The sequence below is a fragment of the Crocodylus porosus genome, unplaced genomic scaffold (genome assembly GCF_001723895.1).
Source record: "Crocodylus porosus isolate Cpor-Errol unplaced genomic scaffold, CroPor_comp1, whole genome shotgun sequence".
NCBI classification, from domain to species: domain Eukaryota; kingdom Metazoa; phylum Chordata; order Crocodylia; family Crocodylidae; genus Crocodylus; species Crocodylus porosus.
Genome location: NW_017728911.1, coordinates 8,269,168 through 8,293,190, shown reverse-complemented (window position 1 = coordinate 8,293,190; position 24,023 = coordinate 8,269,168). Strand labels below are relative to the sequence as shown.

Genomic DNA, 24,023 nt, shown 5'->3' with positions numbered 1-24,023 from the left:
GTGTTTATTTTAAGAAAACTGGTAGAATACAGCGAGATTCCTACCTGCCGGTCCATTTCATGAAGTCTGTACTCAATTGCCCTTTCCACATATTCTTTTCTGTTTGAAAAGGTAAGTGGGATACTGTTCCCACCAGGAATTATGGGAACCATTTTACCATCAGCACTTTGGCCAACAAAAGAATCAAGAGGAATCATCTATTAACAGAAAAGAAAAAATATATTCAGGATAAAGTCACTCAAGTAAAATGGAATTAAAACTTATCAATCACTGGGCATGTCTACACGTGCATTTACCCTGGCTTAAATTTACTGTGCACTAAATTACTGCATCTATGCGTTTAAGCATTAAAGCGCATTAACGCCATGTGTGGACTCACTTGGGATTAAAGTCCCAAGTCAGTCCACATACAGTGTTACTGTGCAGCAAGGCATCTATACGTGAATTACTGAGCAGTAACTAATTGAGTGTAAATTTGATACTGCATGATGCCAGTATCAAATTTACATTCAAGTCGGTATAAGTCGCCATATCTACTGCGCAGTTTGGGCCCATACTGAGCAGTAATCTGGATGATTGTGCAGTAAATGTACACTTGTAGACATGTCCACTGGATATCTGAAGGAAATGCCAATCTAAGGTAGTTATAAAGTGTCCATTACCCTGATTTATAAAGACCACTTCATTTTCCTAATAAATCTGTAATGGAATTAAGGTTAGTTTACAGACAACAACTGGTTTCAGATTATTTTGGGGGTATACTGCCCCTGTAGTTTACCTCATGGAAGTTTTCTTCAGTAATCCCACTATCTTCAATGTGAAGAATGCTGTTGAGGGTCTGCACATAGAGCAGATCTACCTCTTCCAAGTCCTCCAAAATGAGTGGGATACAACAAAGCTGCTTCCAGACCATTGGGGCCAAATGAAGATCTAAAGGCTTCTTGGTACGAATAGCCACACCCATCAAAATGCCTAAGAATTTAAACTGCATCAGATGTTCATCTAAGCATGCTGAAGGGTTAAAAAGAAACCTAAAAAGAGCACAGAAACAGTGTAAACACTTTATTAGAATCAGTTTCTCTTACTCATTTCACTCTTGTGTTGGCTAGAAGACAAAAAATATTCAGGTTCAAGAGCACCACAGCAGCATTTGGTATGAGAGGGTAGCTTTAGTGTCCTCTCACCCTCCAAATACCAAAGGCTGCCACATCCCAAAATTGGCCACAAGCTACAGCACCCTCAGTATTGCTTTAATTTATGGCACCAGCATCCTTCTGGAGGCTACTTCTTTGGAGCCATTATTTGCATATGCATACCTTGATATTATGCCATCCCACACCCTCATAATTTCATCAGTAGCTGTGAATATAGAAGGGGAGGCCATATTCTCCAGGAGCAGTTAGGAAGCCTCAAAAGTTATCAAAGAATCAATACAAAAAGCTTTTCCTTTAAATTTTGTTGGCCTACATTCTGTAATAAAATGAAACCTAGTCCAACTTACCTATCCCTATTATAGCCTACTTCAGCTGAAGCATTTGGGGAAGGAATAAGCAGGTCTACTACTCCAGTTTCAAGTTCCTTAAAGATAAAAAGGAAAGTGCTTCTTGAGCATTAAGGCTTAGAACATTATGTTATACTGAAAATCAACTTGCCAGAGGAAGCATTTCAAGCTTTATTTAGAAAATCAACATGTACTAAATATAATATTGTCTTCCAGTTCTGTCAGGATAAAACATATAATAATCTAGAAACCAGAAATACATACCCAATGAACCCAAGTTCAATTTATTTTTGCCATCATTCCTAGGAAAAACAGAGTGGCACTGCTACCATAAGGGCATAGCTGGCATAGCTCAGACTGCTGTATTATTTTTAGCTATGTTAAATGTGGCCCGTACAGTGATTACACTTAATGGGATCATAATCAAGATGCAACTGTCAGAGGCTGCAGGGAGGGATTCATGGACTCCAAGAGAATTATTCTACTAAAAATACTGGTTGACCAGGATGGGAGCTTGCAGATCCCACACAGCTGTTCTCTCATGTTGCAGAAGGGGCATATCAGCCTTAATGAGGCCTGTTGCAGTCTTTGAACTGTTGCAGCAGTAGTTACAACACAGCTTCTCAGACAGTCCACGGTATGCCCTGAGAACGAGGATTTGCCTTCTCTTACGAGAACAGTTTAGCATTCAGGCTGGCCACTGAATGGGAAGATATGACAAAATGCATGGTAAAAGCAGAATGAGATCATGGAAGGGGAAAATGAAACCCCACAAAAGAAAAACTTCAGTGCTTTAAACAAATACCTAAGGGATTTAATATACTTCACATACCTGGCACATTTCTGTAATAGTGTCATCAAACACCCCCCCTGCATCATCAGCCCCTTCTCCAACCAGTTTCACTTTCCAGGCACGGGAAGGGAGGCGAAGATCTGAAGCATTCAACTTTACCACTTGTCTTGCTATTTGTACAAAAATAGGCTTACATTTCCGACCTCTTTGAAGAAAAAGAAATTGCTAACAATGTAATTCACAGGTATGTAACTCTTGTACACTCTAAGCCACAACAAATCATAGTTATATATTTAGACAGCAATACTCAAACTGCATTTGAAAATGCTCATATGCCAATATGTTCTGAATGTCTCAAGGGTACTTCTGAAAATAATACTGACCTGGTTGATATTCTTTTTACAGTAATTTGAGGCCCATAGTTTTTTCCCTGAACCATGGTTTTTCCTATGGAGCGTACCATGGGAAGCGTGTAGACACGTGGTGCTAATAATGGTCTTAGCTGCCCTTGGACTATTCCCCATGTTCCAGCATTGTAATGAGATGTACTATTCTGCAATACAGCAGCACAAAATAAATACGCTTTAATTTTACTCTTTCTGGAATAAATGTTTTCAGAATTAAATATTAGGATTTCAATTTATTAGAAATTTTCAGAAAGTTTCTTTCATTTAGAGATGCCTGCTTATTACCTTTCAGAGATTTAGATGTTAACGCATCAAGATTAATATAAACCAGGATTTACAAATTTGCTTTTGGGAGAGATGGGTTTTATAAGCATTTTACAACAATGGCTTTCACTGTTACTCAGGTAAGATTTGACTTTGGAAGGAATGCTTTAGTGACAAGGCACAACAGTATATATATATACACAACCCTATACAGTATATTACCCTATATATAAACTTAAGTTTTTTAAAGGCTATTTTACCTGGTTATTGGGGCTGAGATTAAGTAATCTCCATGAAGAATACATAAGATCTGAAAAATGATACAGCAGTCTGAGCCTTGCCCTTACTGTATGAATGCTCACTTCCTTCAGTGTTCCATATTGTGGTGGAATGGCATCAGGAAAACCAAGTTGCAAAGGCACTGACACACCTACCACAGGAAGAAAATAAATTGTTATAAATGAATCCAAAAAAAAAAAAAAAGGCCTGCTGGTCATGCTCCTGTAAGCTGGTGTCAAAATTCATGTAAGTGGCAATGAGAACAAGTTCGGATCCAAAGTGAAAAAAATTAATATGTCCTTTGTACTCCAATCCAGGGAAAACTTATTAAAGCCTCAGAAAGCAGAACAAAATGGTAATACAAACAAAATCTCCTGTTCTTCACCTGGAGCTCTTGGTGGTACGGGTGGAGCAGTCCATGCAGCACTGTGACAACGCCCTGCTGAAATCTGTCTTATATTCTTTCCTTGCAGAACAGTTATTAGGGTTGGTTCTCTGACATGGTTGGTATGGCCCAGGCCAAGCTGACAATATAAGAACAATACTTTAAAAAACATAAATTACAAATACCCAAAATAAATAATTATCCATGCAAAATTCTCCAAAAGGGAGTTCAGAAAAAACAGTGAAATAAAAACACCCTCAGACAAAATAAGATGATTCCCTGAACACCTGCTGGAACAGCAAACTTCTTAGAGAACCTGATATAACATCTACTGTATTCCTCTAATATATCATCACATTCATACTTAAACAAATAGCAACCAAGCCCTGTTAATTTAAACTGCAAAAACAAAACTTTTATTTATATATATATTTATTTGACAGCTTTTAAAACATCTAGAGTTAACAGCATTTTGACCAACTTAAACCCTTTTGCAGATTAGAAATCTCATAAATATTTTGGATCCCACAGTTCATACATTGTGTCCATAACATAAATATTTACCTTTTTCATGTATAAATTCTCACAGACTTAAAATGCATTATCTGGAAAGGAACACATTTCTTTTTCTGTATGCTTTCAGTTTTCCTAGTTTGTTCTTTATGACTTCATAGAATTGAAATTCATACTTGTATGAACACTACATGCCATTCATTGTAATGGAAGAAACATAGTTTTAAAATCAAAACTATTTTTTAAATGCAAACAAATCTTTTGCCATTCAGAAATACCCAGTAATTATTACAGCAGAGAAAATCTAAAGCTTTTCCTTTAAAGGCTTCAAATCAGCCTGTTCACCCTACCAACTTCAGTCTGCTCAGTCCCAGCAATGTTAGAGAATCAAAGCTCACCCATTCTACCACGAATACAAACTGCTTACACCACAAAAACATTCCCCTTAATTTTGCAATGCATATAATGATGAAAAAGGCCATTGACAGCCAAAAATCCTCAAATCTTAGGAATTTACAGAGGGATGAGAGGAAAAAAAGTGGGCTATGGAATGTATTTAGCCATTCTGCAAGTTACTGACCCAAATAGTTTTATCCACATTATAAGACACCACAAAAAAGTCACTGTTGATATGTACAACCAGTAAAAAAGAAATTCTGAATTTGGAACCCGATAAGCTTTATTGATACTTAGATTTTTTCCAAATTAACAGAATACCGACATTTTCACAAATTTGTTCCAGTGTCAGGCTGGTTATAAAGTCCACGGTTTACCCTCAATGTTCTCTCCTAATTACTACCATCAGAAAACAGCCCATCTCTGCCAAAAACCTTGGAAAATTACAAAAAAAAAAAACTACAGCATTGTTCTTGCAAAATACCAGTCATTTCCTCTTACCAAGAGGTGTAAAAGTTCCCAAGTACATCAACACAGACATGCTTACCCTTATGAAAACCACAAACACCACAATATTGTACATACCTGCCCTTCTGAGTTGCTACCCCAGGCATATACATCCCCAGCTGATGATAAAGCTAGTGTATGTTCTGCTCCTACAGCTATATCTTCAATGAAGATTCCTGACAATACTGGAACTTGCTGTGGTCTGTTGTGATTTCGTGCTCGGCCCTCTGGCAAGCCAATCAACCGATCTAAAATTGCACAAAAATTCCCCATGTTCTCCACAGAAAATATAATCCTTTTTTAAAGGACTAAATTTATTATGGAGAGAGGCAACTGGCAGTATTCAGGCAAGTGGCTGGAGAAAACTCTGGTGTATTACCTTCCTAAAAAGATTTGCAGATACCCAATTAGTACTGGCCTCAAGCTTCTGCAATTTGTATTTTAAATTCAACTCAATCAATCACACTTTAATGGTGTCAGACTATGATACAAACTAGATAGTGACAGACTGCTGTTCACAGGAGAGTACATTAATCATATTTTAACTCATTTAACTTGGAGCCTCAATTCTTCATAACTGAACACAAACCTTTACACACAAGCATTTGTAAACCCATTAACATGTGCTCATATTGAATTTAATTGAGATGCAACAAAAACACCACAAAATCTGAAAGTTAATTAAAATGCTTAGTCTTTGCCTACAAAATAGACAAACAATTATTAATTTGGACTTCATGCATACTTTAATTATATTTTGCCGTTACTGTTTCCCTTTATTTAAGCCTAGCACAACATTACACATATCTCTTTAATTTAACAATATACATTTTATAGCTAATATTCTTCCTTTTCAGACTTTATGATATATTAATGACAACATAGCCGTGGTGGTAATTCTAGAATAAAATTGTCTACACCTGCAAATTATTATGCATGTGATGCATGGTTTTGGCTGGTGTCATACATTCTAGCCAATCATTTAAAATGTTGTGTGTTTCTCTATAATTTAAAGTGTACAGAAGATTAGTATATAGTTGCTTAACAGAAAAATCTTACCTTGTCCAAAAGTATATACATGACCATCTTTGGTCAATGCAACAGAAAACTGGGTTCCACAGGCAACTTTTTTTATTCCAAGTCCACAAAGAACATCCACTTTCTAAGAATAAGAATGAGAAAGCTAATGTTGAGTGTTCATACACAAAAGTAAACACATAGGATCCTTCCTTTTCTACTTCCCCATTCCAAAAGGTGATTTGGAAAAACACGTATAAACCATAACTGTAGTCTTATCCTTGTACTGAACGTACAAGAAATACTATTTTCTTAATAGAAAAAGGTAATTTTTCTATTAAGCAGAAAAAGATTTTCTTTTTCTTAGTTTTTGTAATAAACGGTATCACCTCTGAACCAAGAGTTCTACATTACTATTTTCTTAAATAATTTGTGTAATAATCATATTTTATGTGAAATTATTGTAAATGGACGTATTTACCGTGAAAAACATCTCTACTTGAGACTATCAGACTTTGCTATTTACAGATCTGCACAGAGATGTTCATTATTTGTATTTGAGACCTTTTTGGCCATTTAGTAAATCCACATAGCACTGTTTAAACTGTTTTCAAGTCTCAGGATCTAATTTTTTAAATAGAAGGTACTACCCAAGTCCTATATGCTTCTTGGAGAACTTAATGGTCTCATGACATGGTCGTAAAATTACGAACTGCTGATTCTAACAACTAGACTGGTCTTAATAAATATATTAGAATGAGTAAAATTTTCAAAAGCAGCTAAGTCCTATGAGATGACTTCAAGAATTTTACATTGCATAATAAATGGAAACAAAATAAAATTTACAGCCAGTGGCAAGAAGCTGAAAATTTTGCAAACACATTTATAGACACTAAAAAATTAAGAAAAGTTTAATTTCATTATGGATTCCAACCTGTGGTGAGGATTTTGCTGTGGAATTTCCTAAACCAAGTTTCCCGTAGTCTCCATCTCCAAAAGCCCACACCATTGAACCATCTGTGGACACAGCTACAGTATGGTTTAATCCACAGGCCACCTGGTTCACAGTAATATAGTTTAAATTAGGTTTCTGCCAGTTTACTGATTAAATATATTATTTAACCATACTCTAAACAATGATGTCACTTTAAAAGTTAACACTTACTATTACAATTATTCTGAAATGATGTAATAATATTTATGCAGTAATACTTTTAAAACAATTTTTGTCTATTATTCTTCCCTCATACCAAATGAAAATCAACTTTAGCTAGACAGAATGTACAGACATCTCCATGTTAATTAATTTATAGCTAGTCAAAACCATAAAGGTCAATTTTATCAATCTATTTCATAATGCAATATTTACAAAAGTTATAAAATTGGAGCAGTTTTGCAGCAGAAGGATCAGAATATTCAAAAACAAAGCAAGACAAGTTCTTATGGATGCCTGAATTCTTCAAACATATTAAAAATATACTAATAAGCAGGAAAAAAACTGCCCCAACTAAAAATCACAGTAGAACATGTTGATGCACAACAGTTATTGAACAAAAGGCACGTTATTGCATAACTATGTAACTAATAAAAGATAAATCATGCCTGTCCAATCTGATAACCCTCCAGCGCTGTCACTCTTTCAGGAAGTTTCTTGTTAGAAGTGTTTCCTAGCCCCAGCCGACCATAGTCACCGTTGCCAAAAGTGAACAGTTTACCATCTGCTGTCACCACTGCTGAGTGTTTAAAGCCACATGACATCTAGAAGGCAGAATAAATATTCATTATACATTCTAATAGAATATAAGAAATGTATAATTCAAGATCAAAGCAAACCTTTTTCAAAATGGATCTAATAAATTCAGTTCAGCCTAAGAGTAATTAAAAATATTTACTGTCTAATTGAGTAAATTAACTGGTTTAAATTCTTCTTGCATTTCCATAATAAATACAAACAAAGTCTGAACAAGCGAATGATGCAGGAAATCAAATAATCCTCTCTTAATGACCATTTTAAATGGTGAAAAATGGAGTTTGATCTCCCTAGCACCAATTTGCTCCCATATACTTAGCTATGTTACCAACTCAAATTTACAGTTCTGCAATTACTGCATCTTTAACAAAATTAAATCATTTCCTTTGGTTTTCTATGCTATTATACCAACCTTTCTTCCATCTATATTGAAAACAATTACTTACAAGTATCTCTCTTAGCTCTGGATTTAGATTCAGTTTTAGTACTTGCAACAAATAATGCCACAGCTCAGGGCAGAAAACATGATCAGCAGATTCACTCACTCATAAGTCAGTTCATTAAAAAAATATGATAGAAAAGCTTTCTAAAGAATGAATGCATATTACGTCTCTCAATTTTTACCATTATTTCTGCTTATTTAAACTACATATTCATGCAGAACTAGAAAATATGTTTAACACTTTTATTTTAAATGTGTGAAATGTGCAATATGTGCTGTTAAGAAATAGATTGATTTTTTTAAAACAACAGAACAGTTTAGGGATCTTATGTTACTGCTGCTGTTTGAAGGTTTTTCCTGTTGCAGACCATTCTGCTTTGACTGCCAGATTTATTAACTATGATTTTTCAAATGATCTCTTTGGCAAACTTTTTTTTTCTGAGAGAAGAAAAGGTACACCAGGAAACCAGCTAATATTTGTGTGGGAAGAAAAGTGTTACTGAGATGGAATTTACTGTGCTGGTCTTTTTATACAAATATGAAGTGGTTGCTGGTTTTACTTTGATTGTGTTGGCAAAGAAACCTATAGCTGAAGATGGGCACTTTGGTGTATATTGCTAAAAGGTACAAATGTCACTACTGAATCAGAACTCATGGCAGAGGTGATATCTTTTATTACACCAACTAGATATGTGCAAAAATATCTTTATTTGCAAGCTTTAGCGTGCATACACTCTTCCTCAGGCACAGGAGAATGCAAAGATCGTAAATCTGTAAAATTTCTCTTAGGTGGAAGTGAAAAATTTGTATTTCATATCACCTCTGCCATGAGTTCCAATTCCTTTTGCCTATAGACCAATATGGCTACAACCTATACCCCTGAAATAATGTCACTACTAGTATTTAACTTTTCAGTGCTGATGCAAATAGCTTCTCAGTACCCTTGGAAACTGAAGAGACGTGGCATGCTAACGAAAGCTTCTCCAGAACTGCCCTTCGATTGTATCTAAACTTTGACCCCCTTTAGGATAGAGAAAATGGTTCAGTTTCCATGCCCATTCAAATTCATGTTCTTCCCCAGAACTAACAAGACAGACAGACAAACTGTATCAGCCACAATAGTGAGCTTTGCGATGTTACTTCTACAAGAAAATATGTTAAATTTCCAGAAAGCTTATCATAGGCAGTTTCATTCATTACTTACCTGAGCTGAATTCAAATTGGAAAAATGAAATAGAAAAGCTCCCCTTTCCCACTGTAAGCTCCTGCCTCAGCCATCCAGTCACCTACTATCATTTCACTTTGAACCTGTAGCTAAAATTCCAACAGTGGCTCTTATATCTATGCTTAGCAGATGAATAACAAATCTGAACTTGAACCTGCACCACTTCTTCTCCTTGCAAAGCTTCTATTTGTCTTGGTCTGCGCTGTCTGTCACTGTTCCCATGGCCAAGTTTGCCATAATCTCCATCTCCCCAGCTGAATACCTCACCACTTTCTGTCAAAGCCATGGAATGTCCATCAGATCCACAAGAAGTCACTAGCTGAGTTACAACAAAACCTTTAACAGAGTGAAAAAGCAAGTCAGAAAATATTAGACATTTCCTTACATTTTTCAAAATAAATCACAATGAACCCAGGAATGAGTTTGGTGGTGTGAGAAATAGAACCCCCCCCCCTGTAATTTAAGACACTTTTCATTGCCCCCTCTTACAGAAACAACAATTCTGGTTTGCCACCAGTTTCAAGTGTTCCTAAATTAGCTAAAGATTTTTTTTTCCCAAAATAACAAAAAGGTAACAGTTATTATTAAAGACTATTAACTATAGACCAAGTTTCAGATTTCAGGCAAAATCATTTAGAATGACACAATTAAAAAGGGAGTTGTGGCTAGATTTAGTTTCACAAAAAGACCAAGCATGGAAACATTCAATTACAAGAATCAAGATTTTGGAAATTATGAGCATATACAAATATCCAATTGAACTAAACAGAGGGGACTACTAGAAGAACTGCTGTAAAAAAGAAAATATGTTAATACTAAGTTCTAATATAAATTTAAATGAATTTATAAATGGTGGCAAATTCATGCTGGAAAAGAGAATAATTCACTTGGCTTTAAGTACTCATATTTGATAACATCTGAAAATTTGGTAAAACATTTTTTTTTTGGCTGAAAAATGCCAAATGTCATTGCCTGGAAAAAAAAATTCTTAAGACTTCATCATTGTTTTTACTTTGCTTTTTCTAAATAACAACTACATGTGCTGTGGGAAAGATGTTACTGTACACATTCTTGTTTTATTAATAAAATCCAGTGAAAATAAAACAGTCATTCTAATGTGAGAGTAAAGATTCTAAGGGATTATTCACTGGTTGTCTTTAATTGAAGTCAAACAGATTAGCAATGGAATATAAAATTTGTTCTTCTAAAAGCCCTGCATAGTTCTGCATGTTATCAGGCCAATTTCTTTTAAATTTAGAAATAATATGCATGTTTAACTGCTACAACAGCAAATATTAATAATTATCTACTTCTATTTTCCTGGTCTACTAGGTTTATTTAGAAGCTTACATACAAAAGTTGGTAGCCTTTTCCAGTCCTTCTTAAAAATGAGTTGTTTCAAAATATTACTAATTAAAACTTGAACAAATGCATCAAAAGGGAACCAAACATTTAGTTTGTTTTACTGCTATTAGTGTGACTATATAATCTTTTAATTAAAAGTAAATTTGCTCAGTTAAATAAGAGTTAACATACATAACTGTCCTTTTTGCTAATGAAATTTATTCAGTAGCAAAGCATAAGAATCTATTTAAAAAAATGTGGACACTACCTTGAAGTGCTGAAATAACAGTTAACACGTGAAGGTCATCAGAATTGCCTTGTCCCAATCGTCCATAACTGCCTTCTCCACAAGCCAAAACTGTACCATTTGCTTGAATAACAAAGGTACAGTTCTGACCACAAATAACCTAGTTTAAGATAATAAAGATGATTTTTTTTAAACAAATGTGGTAACATCTGTATATAAATCACATGTGTTGTCTTTCTGTCATAACCTGCATTAAAATCACAAAGCATTTTGCCACTGAAAGCAACAAGTTCAGGCAGCTATTGACCACATGCTGCTTAGCTTTATTATCTCTGTGTTACTTTACTCATTCCAAATGTTGTATGGAAATAAGCTTTACACTGAGAATTTTTATTACATAATCACACTACAACAAGAAATTATTTCATTCAGTGTGTTAGACGAGGCAGCACCAGGAGAACTAAATCAGCTGGCAACATACAGCAGGCCTTTTTAATGGCCTAGCTCAAAGCTGTGCAACTTGCAAGTGGCCAGGGGCCACAGGCCCCCAGCCCACCCACCATGAACCATCCCACACTACAGTGTGCCAGCAACCTTGTGTCCCACATTGAGCCATGTGATCCTGGAATGCTGTGCTGCACCACACAGGCACTCACCCTGCCTACCATGTGGCAGGGAGGTGCCCCTGTTACCACACTATGCCAGCATGTCTGTACATCACGTGCTTCCTGTTGTACCACACAGCACCCTCTCCCCTCCCCTCTGCTCCCACTGTACCATGCTGTGCAAAGTCCTGGAGTTGCCCAAATCCCCCTGTTTTAGGCTCCCTCAGCCACCCCATCCCCAAAGGGCAGGGGCAGCAAACAGGAGCTGTAGGAGGAAGGGGAAGCAGCAGCAGCAGCTGGAGAAGTAGAGGGAATGGCACCCAGGCTGGGAAACCAGGGCTCCAGGTTACCCCCTCCTGGCTGCGGGTATCCTATGGAATGCAGTTGGACAGCCCTGATCTAGATGAAAGGACTTCCCTTGTTTATGGAAGGATTATTAAGATATGGTAGCTTTGTCTCCAATGGCACTCTTAAGATTCATAGTACATTCCCCACCAGAGAGTTAATTCTCCCAGCAATTTCACCCTGCATATTACTTCCTTTCAGCAAACAATCTTGCTACATATATTAAGCCATACAGTTATCTGTTTCCATTTTAGTGAGATTAGCCCTAAAACATATATTCTTTGTCAGTTTCAAAAGTTTTTCAGTGTGAATTTGGTAAAACTGGTGCAAAGCTATTAAATTTTCCATAGTTAAATATTCTGGATTTATTTTGTTTGATGGAAAACTCTTACCATTCAACCTAAGGGATTTTGCAAGCAATTTTGTCACTAACAACTGAAAATTTGTAGACAATAGGTCTTAAGCCTTCCTTGTTATTATTACCTGTTGTGCCTGTGAGAATGAAGGTGCTGAGACTGGTATCATAACATTTCTACCAGCCTCTGCTAGCTGTCCATGCCTCCCTGCTCCCCATAGATACACGTCACATTTGCCACCAAGGTGCCAATCCTACAAAAACAATATAAAAGAGCATTGTAGACCATCAGTGAATGTAACATTTTAAATTTAGGATAATCAGTTTTACTAACCTCTGGCCTTGAGGTTGCCCAAGACATGATCTGCTCATCCATACCATTAATCCATTTGCTATTATCCTATAAGATAAAAAAAAAAAAATGTATATTGGAGTCCATCCACAATCTGTGAATTATTTTATTATAATACTACTACTGATTTCTCTTCAAGTAGTCTCCTGAATACATCAAAACTTTCTCAATGAATAGCCATTGAAATGATTCTATTAAGAAAAACAAACTTATTTTACATGCAAATATAGAATGGTTTAACTGTGATTAAACTAAATTGATATATGAGTTATTTTACGAAATAGTGTTGAATAACACTGCTTTAAAAATATCATTTTTGTACTTGAGCTAAGCCTATTTGCTTAATATTAACTTAAGATTTAGAGTTATACAAGTAAAAATTCTTTATTCAAATATCTAAAATCCTTATGACATAAATGCCTGCCTTTAGGACAGCACAAGGCAAAGCAGTTATACTTTGCAGTGACCTATGTCCCATAGCATCAGAAGGCAGGCAAAACCTACACTTACACATGGGATAATGTTTTCTGATCCCTGTCGTAACCAGTATGAGTATTTAAAAAAAAACAAAAAAGATCTAATCAAATAAGTTCAATAGGAAAATAATGAGGAAAAGTAGTAAGGAAGAGAATAATTGACACTAATTTTATTTTCTTCTACCAGCCCCTCGCTATTATCCTATAAGATAAAAAAAAAGTATACCTAAACCTTCAAAGTTTTTAGGTGGAATTATTTTCTTGAGAGCATACAGACTTATACATAAAGTTCCAAGTTTCTTTTTTCAGATTTAACTATCAGGCAGATCATGTACTGGCATCTGGAAGCGCTGCCAGGGTCAAAACGTAAATCAACTCCGAAAAGTTACTCTAACAATGGAATGTTTGAGTTCCATGTTTATCACCTCTCAATTACTCCCTAACAAACTACTATTTATGTGTTTATTGCTTTTTGGATTTTTTCCTCTGAAAGACCCCTTGGAATGTCACAATTAAGCTTCCAGGCTAGTGAATCAGACACTGTTACTTTGTAACCTTAATTCTTTGAGTCATTTCTCTGATTTGTAAATCAGAATAAAAATCCTGATCAATTTTAAATACCAGTTAACTTTGCGGATTAAGAAACCCAGAAAAATCTTCTGGTACTTAGTAAGAAAAACAATTAGGACTGAAGAGACACAGATGGAACAGATCTAGTGAGTAGGAACCTGTCACATTTACACTCAGTTACTTCTACTGGCATCATTATGTCAGTTACTGCAATGCATATTAATATTATTTAAATACATATTAATGTTATTTACATGACAGTCAAATCTGCACTCTTCCTTGGTACAAAATAGCGCAGTTTACCATTAGAAGAGTAAGTTCCTCCTCTGGCACAGGCTCGAGATCTGGAACAGTAAAGGATTCTGGAAATTGGGCTCCTTTGGCCAGAGCTTCAGCAGCTTTTATGGTAGTTGAGAAACATTCTAACCAGGCCCACTCTGTGGGGTTCCAAGTTGAAGGATCAGGGAGGAAGTTCTGGTGATGAGGTGGTACTGGTGGACTGCACAAAAGCTGATCTAAATGAAGGCCCACAGCAAGTGAAGCCAAGCACTGCATATAAGGACTATGAACAAGCTGGTCTCCACAGACCACATGAGGCTTGAGGAAAAAAAGAGTTCAATATATGAAGAGTTAGAGGCATACTTTCAACACTTTAGAAACAGCAACCCTCCAAAGACCTTTCCATGCAAAAAATACCCCCTCCTTTAGCTCCCTGAAAAGCCCCTTTCCAGTATTTTCACTTAAGTTCCCTCACAGATGACCTGGACTATTTTTTTTAAGTAGAAGCCTTCACACTCCCATTCATCTTTCAATTCCTGAAATGATTTTGCTAGTAAATGAGCTTCAGCATGCCACTGTAAATTATTATTACTGCCTGTAAAAATATTAACATGAAAAACACATTAACTTTTAAAAATGGAATGTAGTATATAATTCCTTTGCCAAATCAACAGTAAAATCATGGAATTTATCAGTTCAGAATTTCATCATTGAACAAATAATCTGAAAAAGCATTTATTGATTTTCATGCCTCACATGTAAAATAAATACACTTTTCAGACTAGGTGTTGTTCCCTCCTGGGTTGGAAGATCAGATTGGGGAGTGAGCACTCCTCTATGCCTGGATGGAAGATGTTGTTATGGTATTACAAGGTCTGAGGATCCCAGATCAAGAAAACTACAGAAAGTGATGGATATTATTGCAGCAAAAACTGAGGAAAAGCAACAAGCACGCAGAAGAATAAAGTGATTGTCATGTCTCTGTGCTCTTCAGTTTAAAGAGTCTTATAAAGTGGTGGGAATACAAAAATGTCTTGGAAAAGGATATGTAGCAGACATAGGTATAGTTGCCATGATGCACAGAATAATGTACAAAGCTAAAGAGAACTTGATAGTCTAAATAGGGAAAAAGAAACACTATGATAAATGAAACTCCAAATTACTTACTGCTCAGAGCCATCCAGCATTCTAGTTCTTGCTATTTTGTATGGAAAACTCCATTTTTTTTAGGGGTCATTAAAGCAGACAATTAACCAATATGCAGTGTCTTTTATTAAAGTTTCCACTAACTATTCTGGACAGATTCTGTAGTTGATCTAAAATGAACTTCAGGAATATTGATCGTGGGATATTATTCCCAGAGGTTTCTTGTTATGAAGAATGCTACCTATCAAAATCTCTTGTTAATCACAATCAAAAACTACATTAGAATGAAGGCCACATAAAGGCCATTAAGGAGGTAACGTGGGTTGCTTACAGATGTAAAAACCACCCAAAATGGGCACTTTACTTTAAACTTGCACACCCCAACACCAAGCCCAGTGCATGCCCAGAAGAGGCATCACATTAGTTGGATCCTACTACCCAACATGTGTATAGGTTGTTTGATCAACTGAATCGGCTTTAGATAAAAGCACCAAAAATCCTTGCTGAAGTGCTGCTTCTTCCATTAAAGTGTGGGTTTTCCCCCCCCCCATGTCTGTCAGCAACCATGATGATCTGGAGGACAATGGTTGGTATCAATTTAGAAACCATAACAACCCATGTCCAGGACATAATTTGCTAGACAATATGACAACAAAAGTCCAGAAACAGTTTTGTGACCGGCACAATGCATATGATACATTTTATATAATCTTCTTTACTTATTCAAATTGTCCAGGGAATATGATGCAAGTAACATTATGACCAAGTATTGATAAAGCCAAGAAAATTAAAACCTCTAAGCAAAAAGTCTTTTTGTTTCTTCGAGCAGAAAAATTTCTCACATCTAGTTTTCTGGGAGGTATGTATTAGGCTAAGAAAAATACAGCATACTATCAGTATTTAATACAGGAAGGCCTGTTCAGTTCAGAATTTCTACCATGTGCATAATCCTCAGGACACTGATTCTGTTGCCTGCCTAGTGGCAATAAGGCATGGGGAAATATTTGTGAAATACTCACAGGCATGTAGCTGAATAAATGAGGGACAAACTGAGGATCTTGCAAGAAATTGCTGATAGAATAGCTAAGTGGCCAAAATCAAATATGTTTGCACCAGGACCAAGAAATGATTCCATTCAAGTGGTACAGCTATTAATATCAGCACTGGAGACTGGATTAAACACTTCATAATAAACATGTGAATTCTCATACAGAAAAGGAAATGAGGGATATAATTCAGAAACTCTGAAAAAAAATGTGTATCCTAGCCCTTACAATATGTAAAAGAGCTAAAGGAATGATATGTAGTGGATTTTGCACAAAGGAAAAACCGACAAACATGACTGAAAAAAATAGTCTGTCCATATTGCTGTATGTAAATCTAAACACTCCACTCTATATTCTAGAGGCCATTTTGATTGTAAAATTGTTCTGTGCCTCTATATTGGTTCCATAACTTTTATATGAAGCTAAAACGCATAGGAAGGGTCAAGAAAAAAATTATGCACTTGGCAAAAGTTTAACAAGGGTCATTAAGTCTTGGTGACCCTCCTTTCAAATGGAAAAACCCGAGCACAAAAAACAGGCTACCACATGGGGAAACATTTTTCTAATTGAACTGGTAGCCAAGCAAAGGATCAGCTGAGGAGGGCTGAAGGTGACCAAGCAAGACACCTGATAGAGAAAACTGGAAATAGGAGAACAAAAGTCTACCCCAAAAAATTCTTATCAGAACAAGCAAGCAAGCTGAGTAAAAAGAAAGCTGAAAGAGCAAGAAGGAGGTATAGAAAAAACTTGGATTCTTTGAACAAATGTCAACAGACTCTGAAAGTGCTGAAGAAACAGAGGAAGGGATTTATATATAGGTCCATCTTTCCTTTTTCTCTCCCCAACGCTGTTTATTTGTAAGAAATGATTCACTTCCAGTTGCTTTCGTAAATTCTAACCAATCTTAATTCAACTGACATGACCCTGAAGGAAAACTACAGTAGTCCCTGCAAGTGCAAAACTCCTGGGGAGAAAAAGTTTGAGCAACTAGAGCATCTTAGTAATTAGCAGCAGTCCCAAGCCTGTCAGGCAGCTGGACCCTGGATCCCATCCCTTGGAAGTGGCAGCCAGTAACAAGTCCAAGAGGCCAGAGGTAAAGATCGCAGAATCCAACTCAGGCAAAGAGGTAAAAACTACTTTAAAGTTTGCTGAGGGGCACAGGAATGAAGCAGCTTTGCTGGATCTGAAGTTCGCATTTGGGTACAGCAACCTCTATTCCACAGAAGGGAAGAGCTCAATTGTGTCTGTAACAACAAGCATCAAGTTGTTCCTTTGAGGAGAGATTAACTTTCCAGCCCTCATATTTCTTATTTTGGAGGACTCAAATTATTGGAAAAATCATATATTGCTACCACTGTTTAAGGCCATTCAAATAATGCCTCAAAAGAATATCTGCAGATACTGCAAAAAACACAAAGGGAAAAAAGCTTAATTTTTTTTAAAAAAAGGAGGAACTTCTTTAGTCTGATTATGCAGAAGCAGCAGTTTGACAGTATTAGATGCAAGTACTGCAGACAGAGGTAGCTAAGCCATTTTAGTCTGAAGTCAGGCAGAAGGCAGGGTATAGGTGCACCTCACAGATTCATAGATTGTGGAATAGGAGGGGCCCACAATGAATCATCATGTCCGAACCCCCTGCCCCTGGCAGGAAAGAGGACCAAGGTCAGATGACCCCAGCCAGATGACTGGTTACATTATTACATTACATTATTTGTAATGCATGAATAAGATAGCTGCATCTCTTATTCAGTTATAAGTATAACAGAGTCTTAACACCAGAGTGATGTAAGAGAATATTCTGTCAAAGCAGAACATCCTGAAATAGCTGGAACAACAGTATTACGCCAAAAGAGCACAGAAGTTTGTTCCAGGGAACTAAGCAAGAGGAAGGCCAACAAAGCTCCTTATATCAGGCAAATATACATTCTGCTAGAGTATTAAAAAAGGTAAGTTAAATATGATGTCCTGAAGATTGGACTGAACCTCACAAAGATGTCTGAAAACTGTGAAATTAAATACACTTCAAAATAGACATCTCCTATTCTGTGTCTGTACTTCATATATTCCCATTCAGTTATTCTTACCTTTTCATAGGCATACTGTTCCTGAAGCATTATTGGCAAGCGTTCCAGGAAAGCTCTCATGCAAGGGGCCATATTTAAACCTAGAACTCCCTGCTGTTTTAATGCAGTCCTACATGTTGCAAGAACATGATTGGAAGATATCCACTCTGATGTGCAATTCACCACCAACACATCCTGTTTAATACAGTCACAAGATGCATTTAATAAACAAGAAATTAAACAAAGAAAACTCTACACAGCTCTGTTAATATTCCCACAACATCTTTAGCTCCCAAGTTGGCAGTGTGCCTAAATAAAGCAGTTTCAATATCTTTTCTAAAGGAACAATGTCGAGTGAGGAAAAATTATGGCAGTCTACTAATAATACTCTACATTTATTTAGCAATTAATTACAATTCTTCTAGAGTTTTCAAACAGGGTAGGAGCAACAATTATTATTAAGGTTGCCTTATACTTCCAATTGTAAGCCCTTGTTTCCAATACCTCAAAACTGCCCAACTTAAATGACTGAGAATGAGAATAAGGTATGGGAAGTATACTGGTTTTTAATATGTAATACTACCTTGGATCTGTTGGAACAAGCAGCTACTCCAATATCAGGAATCCACACAGCTGTCTGAATAGCTCCAGAACCTATCACAACACTTTGTAATACAGAGCCATCCTAAGAAAATAAATATTTTTATCATTACACTTATTTGGCTATTTAAACATATTATCCTACGTTAGGAATACCAATATACATAACACGTCAAACATTTCAAACACTATTTCAGTTATTTTGAACCCCTCCACCAAAAACTCTTGGACCAGCAGAAAAGGCAAATGCATTTTCCTAATGATATTTAAACTGCAAATTAGCATTAGTAAGACATCTTCAAGGGTGAGTTTACAAACATTAAGTAGCCTACTCAACAGCCTGTGAGGTAGATAAGTGTTATTCACTTTTTACAGAAAAAAACTGGTTAGCAGTCTGAGACCCAAACTGACTACCAAGTCTGCATGAGGAACCATAGACAGAGTCAGGATTAGAATTCAGTTACTTTTTAACCCCTCGATTTATGAGCATTTAAAACTTATTGTTTACACTTTTAGTTTGCACTTTATACTATTTTAAACTCTACTGGTTCTCAGTTTTAATGACACTAATGGAAGTGGAAGACAAAACAATATTGGTCAATTAGCTCATCTTACACATAAGACCTATCTTAAATCTTCAAACAGTGATTCAGATGATCTTACCCGCAAAGACCAAATGTTCATCAGTCCACCAAGCCCTCCAGACACTAATGCAAGACCATCAGGGCTGAAGGCAACAGTTCGAACAGGAGTAATATGTCCTCTCAGCTGAAAAATGCATTTGGCTTCTGCTGCTTTTCTGTATCCATCCTGCAAAATTATTATTTTCATTATTACGATGCATCTTGGACTACATACATAAAAACTTCTGAATAGAAAAGTATTTTAGATTTAGAACTATTTATTTTTTCTGGTATAATTTTTTATGGTGGCAAGTAGAATCCTCAGGAGAGCAAATCAGTTTATATAATAACTTCCAAGTATTTCTAAAGATGATGTACTGTCCTTGACAAGTACTTTTTCTAATATTTATTTATTATAGACTGTAGTTTTACTTTGTAGGAAAACATAATATTTTAGTGATTTTAAGTTCACCTTTGATTTATTACCACGTCTTTTTCTACTTCAAAATATCTTAGGTCTGTAACACGTTACACAGCTGTAGTTTACCAATCTTAGTTAAAACTTAGTCAAAATGAAAATTTGGGTATGCCAAGAAACCTTCAATATTACGTTAGTTTTCCCTTTTGGAACCAACTACATAAAATTTTAACAATGATAAGTTTTAGCAAACCCCATCTTCCCCCCATTTTTAAACAACGAACTATTTCCTGCCCTGAAAACACTTGTATGTTGCAGATGCACAAGTTCTAAAAAAATGTACTTTTTAAATTAAATGCTTTTAAAATATTTATCTTCTACCCATATTGACATTTAATCATCTTGAGCCCATCCCTTCCTATATCTTACAGGATATATTTATCACAATGGCTGGAATGTCCTTACCCTGCCTGTTGTTTCTTGGTCCCACCATCCCTCTGAACAACCCAAGCTTGACTGCAACATCATTGTCATGTCTTGAGGAACAGTCCACACGCATACTAAACCATTATGGCATCCTCTGAAGAAAGACAGTATAAATCAGAAAAGCAAAGGGAAAATATTAAATTATAGCACCAATAAACAAAAAGTCCTAAAAACGTGTCATGTTTTTTCTTTATTATTTTACTTCAGAAGCATATCACAACAATCTACTACCTGGAACAAGAACTACTCCAGGGCTCCTATTCCAGGGAAACGCATAGGAGGTATAGGAAAACCAGCTGGTAATTTTATCTTGAGCCCCTTTTTATGTGGGGTGTTGTTGAACAAATACTCTAAAAACCAAAACGAACAGTGTATTGAAGTGTGTTCAATACCATTTTGTTTATTACTTGACTAATCCTGTAGGATGAAAGATATTATATGAATTCAAGATGTTACAGATCTTAGTAAATAGTATGAAAACTATAAAGGAAATATTAAAGTAAAAATATTAACATACGTTGCCAGTAAAAGCTGCAACTTAGTTCCTTTCCCTGGAAGAGCACACCAGGCAATGCCATTTACAATAGCTGGGTGGGAGAGTGAATGCAAACACCTCCAGCATCCCCCCACATATCCCCAGAGCTTCACTGTTTCTTCTTTAGCACATGTCATGAGAATCTTTCCAGTTGGATCCCATTTCATACTAACAATGGTGTCCTAAATATGTCAAACAAAAAGAGAAAAACAGCATTTGCATAAATCATATTACAAACACAGTTAAGAAAGTTAAGCTCCCAGTATGAAAGCAACATTATAGTAACAAACATTTTTTATTATTGCTATAGTTACTATCACTACTACTCTTGATAATAACAAGGTATAGGGGGCATCATTCAAAACACAAAGAATTGATGCTACGTTAGGAATGTAATGGAGACTCTAGCCCCATGACTGAGAAAGGGAAAGAGCATGCTTATGCCTTTAAGGCAAGACAGCTCAGGTCAGATGTACCACGCCCTCTGGGGTTATATAGGCCCAGCAGCAGGGATCCCTTGGCAGAAAAACCCTGACACTGAAAGGAGGAAGTGGTGCTGTGGAACAGAGGTGAATCCCACAACCCGTAAATGTGTGTATGCCCAGGAAAGCACCAGAGCTGGATGACACCCAGATGCATCTATGAAGGCCTAGGATGATGCCTGTGAGGAAGGGCATTTGGTAAAGACCAAGTGCCCTGCAAGGCATCTTGGCAACAGAAGCCAACGCCAAGAGGCATGGGGTGGCTGGGAAGGGAACAGGGAGTCCGCAACTAGACCCTCTAGGACAGGGGAATGGAGGCCGGGGTGTACAGACTGTGTGTTGATTTGTGGGCTGTTTGAGCCACACAAGGGCTGACAAGCTACTCAAGTGGATTTGGGCTGATAAGCTTGAGAGACTGAATTGGGGTAGGGAAGCCCTGTACAGTGATTAGGAGCTGATAAACCTGAGAAACTGGCTTGGACAATCCAGCCCCTGGTAATACATGGATTGGCAAGTTGCTTGAAATTAAAATGCACTAACAAGCTGCTGAGGCTGACTTACAACATCAGCCACCTGGAGAAGGTTTGGGTTAGTAAGACTCTCTGACTCCTTTAGGCAGGACAGCCTGGTATACTGAGCAGGAGCTTGAAAGCCTGATAGAATGAGTGAAGAGAGCAGGGTGCATGAAGACTGGACCATGAAAGGGCCTAGAGAAAGGGGAGGGCCCTATGATGCAAAGAGGTACCCAAGGCTGCTTTCTGACTAGAGTCTAGACTGAGGCCTGTGCCCAGAAGTACAAACTTTAAAGGTGTAGCAGGTGAGAGGACTAGGCAACTGGGCAATGAATGGAACAGGCAGACAGGTGGGAGCTGATTGCTAAGGGCTGGCAAACAATCCTAGACACTTCTAGGGGCCTGTCGCAAGAAAGGACAATCACTAATTCTCTTTACAAAACTTTTCAAAGGCAAAAAGGAGTCCTGTGTTGATCCTCTCACATCCAGTTATTGGCTGAGCACTGCAGCTTGCGTCTGAAGCAGCAAGCGAGATTCTGCCAGTACTGCATCTTAATGAGGTCTGTGACGTGGAAATGACATTTCATTGACAGGAATTTAAGTGAAGAATTACTTAAAAGAAAGAACTCACAGCTACTGCCCTTTCAAAAGTCTGAGGCCTAAGCTTGTGTCACACAGTAACTTCTCTGACACCAGTGTACAGGAAGTATGCTATCCCAAGAGATGGTCTGGGTGAGACACCTTCTGGAGACTCTCTGGGCACCCATACACGAGCAGCAAGGCTGCTCTGACATGCTGTAATATTGAGTCTGCTGGAGGGTGGTAATTACTGCACTCCAGCATCTCGTGTACCAGCATTCCCGAACTTCAAAATGGCAGAGGGGGTGCCTTATCTAAAGCTCATTCAAGCTTTAGATACAGCACCCCTGCCACCATTTTGAAGCACAGGGGATACACGAGATGCTCTGGGCACTTCAGAGCAGCTCTCAGAGCCGGTCTAATTAAAGTCTCTCCCAACTCCTGGAGTACGTGTATAAATGCCCTAAGTTCCCAGGAGGACTTAACTCACGCAGTTGGCCATGACTGAATAAATAAATGAATAAATACATAAAAATTTCTCCTCTATTCCATCTTCCAAGTGCAAGGTGTGTGTTTTATTTGGGGGTGTGCTGTATGAGAAAATATGGTACTGTAAGTGACACTGATGTAATTTATCTGTTAACACATGGTTCAATTCTAAGCTGTGCTTCCCAAGACATGCAATGCAGAAGACAACTGGAGGTTGCGGAGAAAGAGTTATTTTATATGCTACCTTTGCATCACCTAGATTCTAGGCTACTACAAGGGCCAAAATGACTCCTGTCACTGTCTTATAGTCCCAGTAGGGTGGCCATCATAGAGGACATTCTGGTTTTCTGCTACTCTGTCTTCTGTTGATATGAAACCCGGTGCCTTTATGTCCTCTATTTTAGTCTTCAAAACTAGTAAGTTAATTGATTGAGTTTGGTTACCTGAAGTTCTGAGCATTCTCATTATTGCACCTCAAACATATTTAACACATTATCATTCATCCTGTGCCATAAACTGAAACAGCCTGGGAAATTCTGTAATTTGTGACAGCTATACCAATTAAGGCCTACACTACAAACCAGAACCTCTATACATTACCAAGTGCTATAGATATTCTCTTTCCTTCTCCTAACATGTTCCAGTATGTCCCACACACTGGGTGTGGGTAGCTGTAGTGCTTTCCACTTTAGTCTGATGCTGGCAACTCTCTCTTATGGACAACTGAAAATCATTTATGGACTCTGCTGATCACACTGTTCAGCACATGACTTAACAAAAAACTAAATATTTTTCTCTAAAAAAGTATAATTTGGCAAAGCTTTTTTATTTTAGGAACAAAACCATTTAAAATGTTAGAATATGTCTAAATTACTCCTAATTTGTAAAATTGTCCATAAGTGACTATCCCTTTTTAGATCAAAAGTATGCAGGCAATCTTTAAATGCACTTTTGTTGTTTTACTAAATTACACAATTAATGTACTTGCTGTG

At 37.0% G+C, this 24,023-nt stretch overlaps 1 protein-coding gene across 6 annotated transcripts in view; it reads right to left on the bottom strand.

Moving 5' to 3' along the window:
* Window positions 1-24,023, bottom strand: part of HERC1 (HECT and RLD domain containing E3 ubiquitin protein ligase family member 1) — a 163,961-nt gene that overhangs the window by 3,502 nt on the left and 136,436 nt on the right. For all 6 annotated transcript variants that reach the window (XM_019533386.1, XM_019533388.1, XM_019533389.1 and 3 more), the window contains exons 56-76: window positions 20,952-21,151; window positions 20,414-20,528; window positions 19,571-19,717; window positions 18,891-18,992; window positions 18,329-18,502; window positions 14,077-14,370; window positions 12,710-12,775; window positions 12,504-12,629; window positions 11,092-11,230; window positions 9,634-9,815; window positions 7,665-7,820; window positions 6,997-7,119; window positions 6,105-6,207; window positions 5,124-5,293; window positions 3,630-3,768; window positions 3,226-3,395; window positions 2,678-2,847; window positions 2,334-2,499; window positions 1,502-1,578; window positions 779-1,031; window positions 45-197 (exon numbers count right to left, since the gene is read on the bottom strand). In XM_019533386.1, coding sequence (XP_019388931.1) covers window positions 45-197; window positions 779-1,031; window positions 1,502-1,578; window positions 2,334-2,499; window positions 2,678-2,847; window positions 3,226-3,395; window positions 3,630-3,768; window positions 5,124-5,293; window positions 6,105-6,207; window positions 6,997-7,119; window positions 7,665-7,820; window positions 9,634-9,815; window positions 11,092-11,230; window positions 12,504-12,629; window positions 12,710-12,775; window positions 14,077-14,370; window positions 18,329-18,502; window positions 18,891-18,992; window positions 19,571-19,717; window positions 20,414-20,528; window positions 20,952-21,151 — 3,225 coding nt within the window. The remainder of the gene's footprint in view (window positions 1-44; window positions 198-778; window positions 1,032-1,501; window positions 1,579-2,333; window positions 2,500-2,677; window positions 2,848-3,225; window positions 3,396-3,629; window positions 3,769-5,123; window positions 5,294-6,104; window positions 6,208-6,996; window positions 7,120-7,664; window positions 7,821-9,633; window positions 9,816-11,091; window positions 11,231-12,503; window positions 12,630-12,709; window positions 12,776-14,076; window positions 14,371-18,328; window positions 18,503-18,890; window positions 18,993-19,570; window positions 19,718-20,413; window positions 20,529-20,951; window positions 21,152-24,023) is intronic.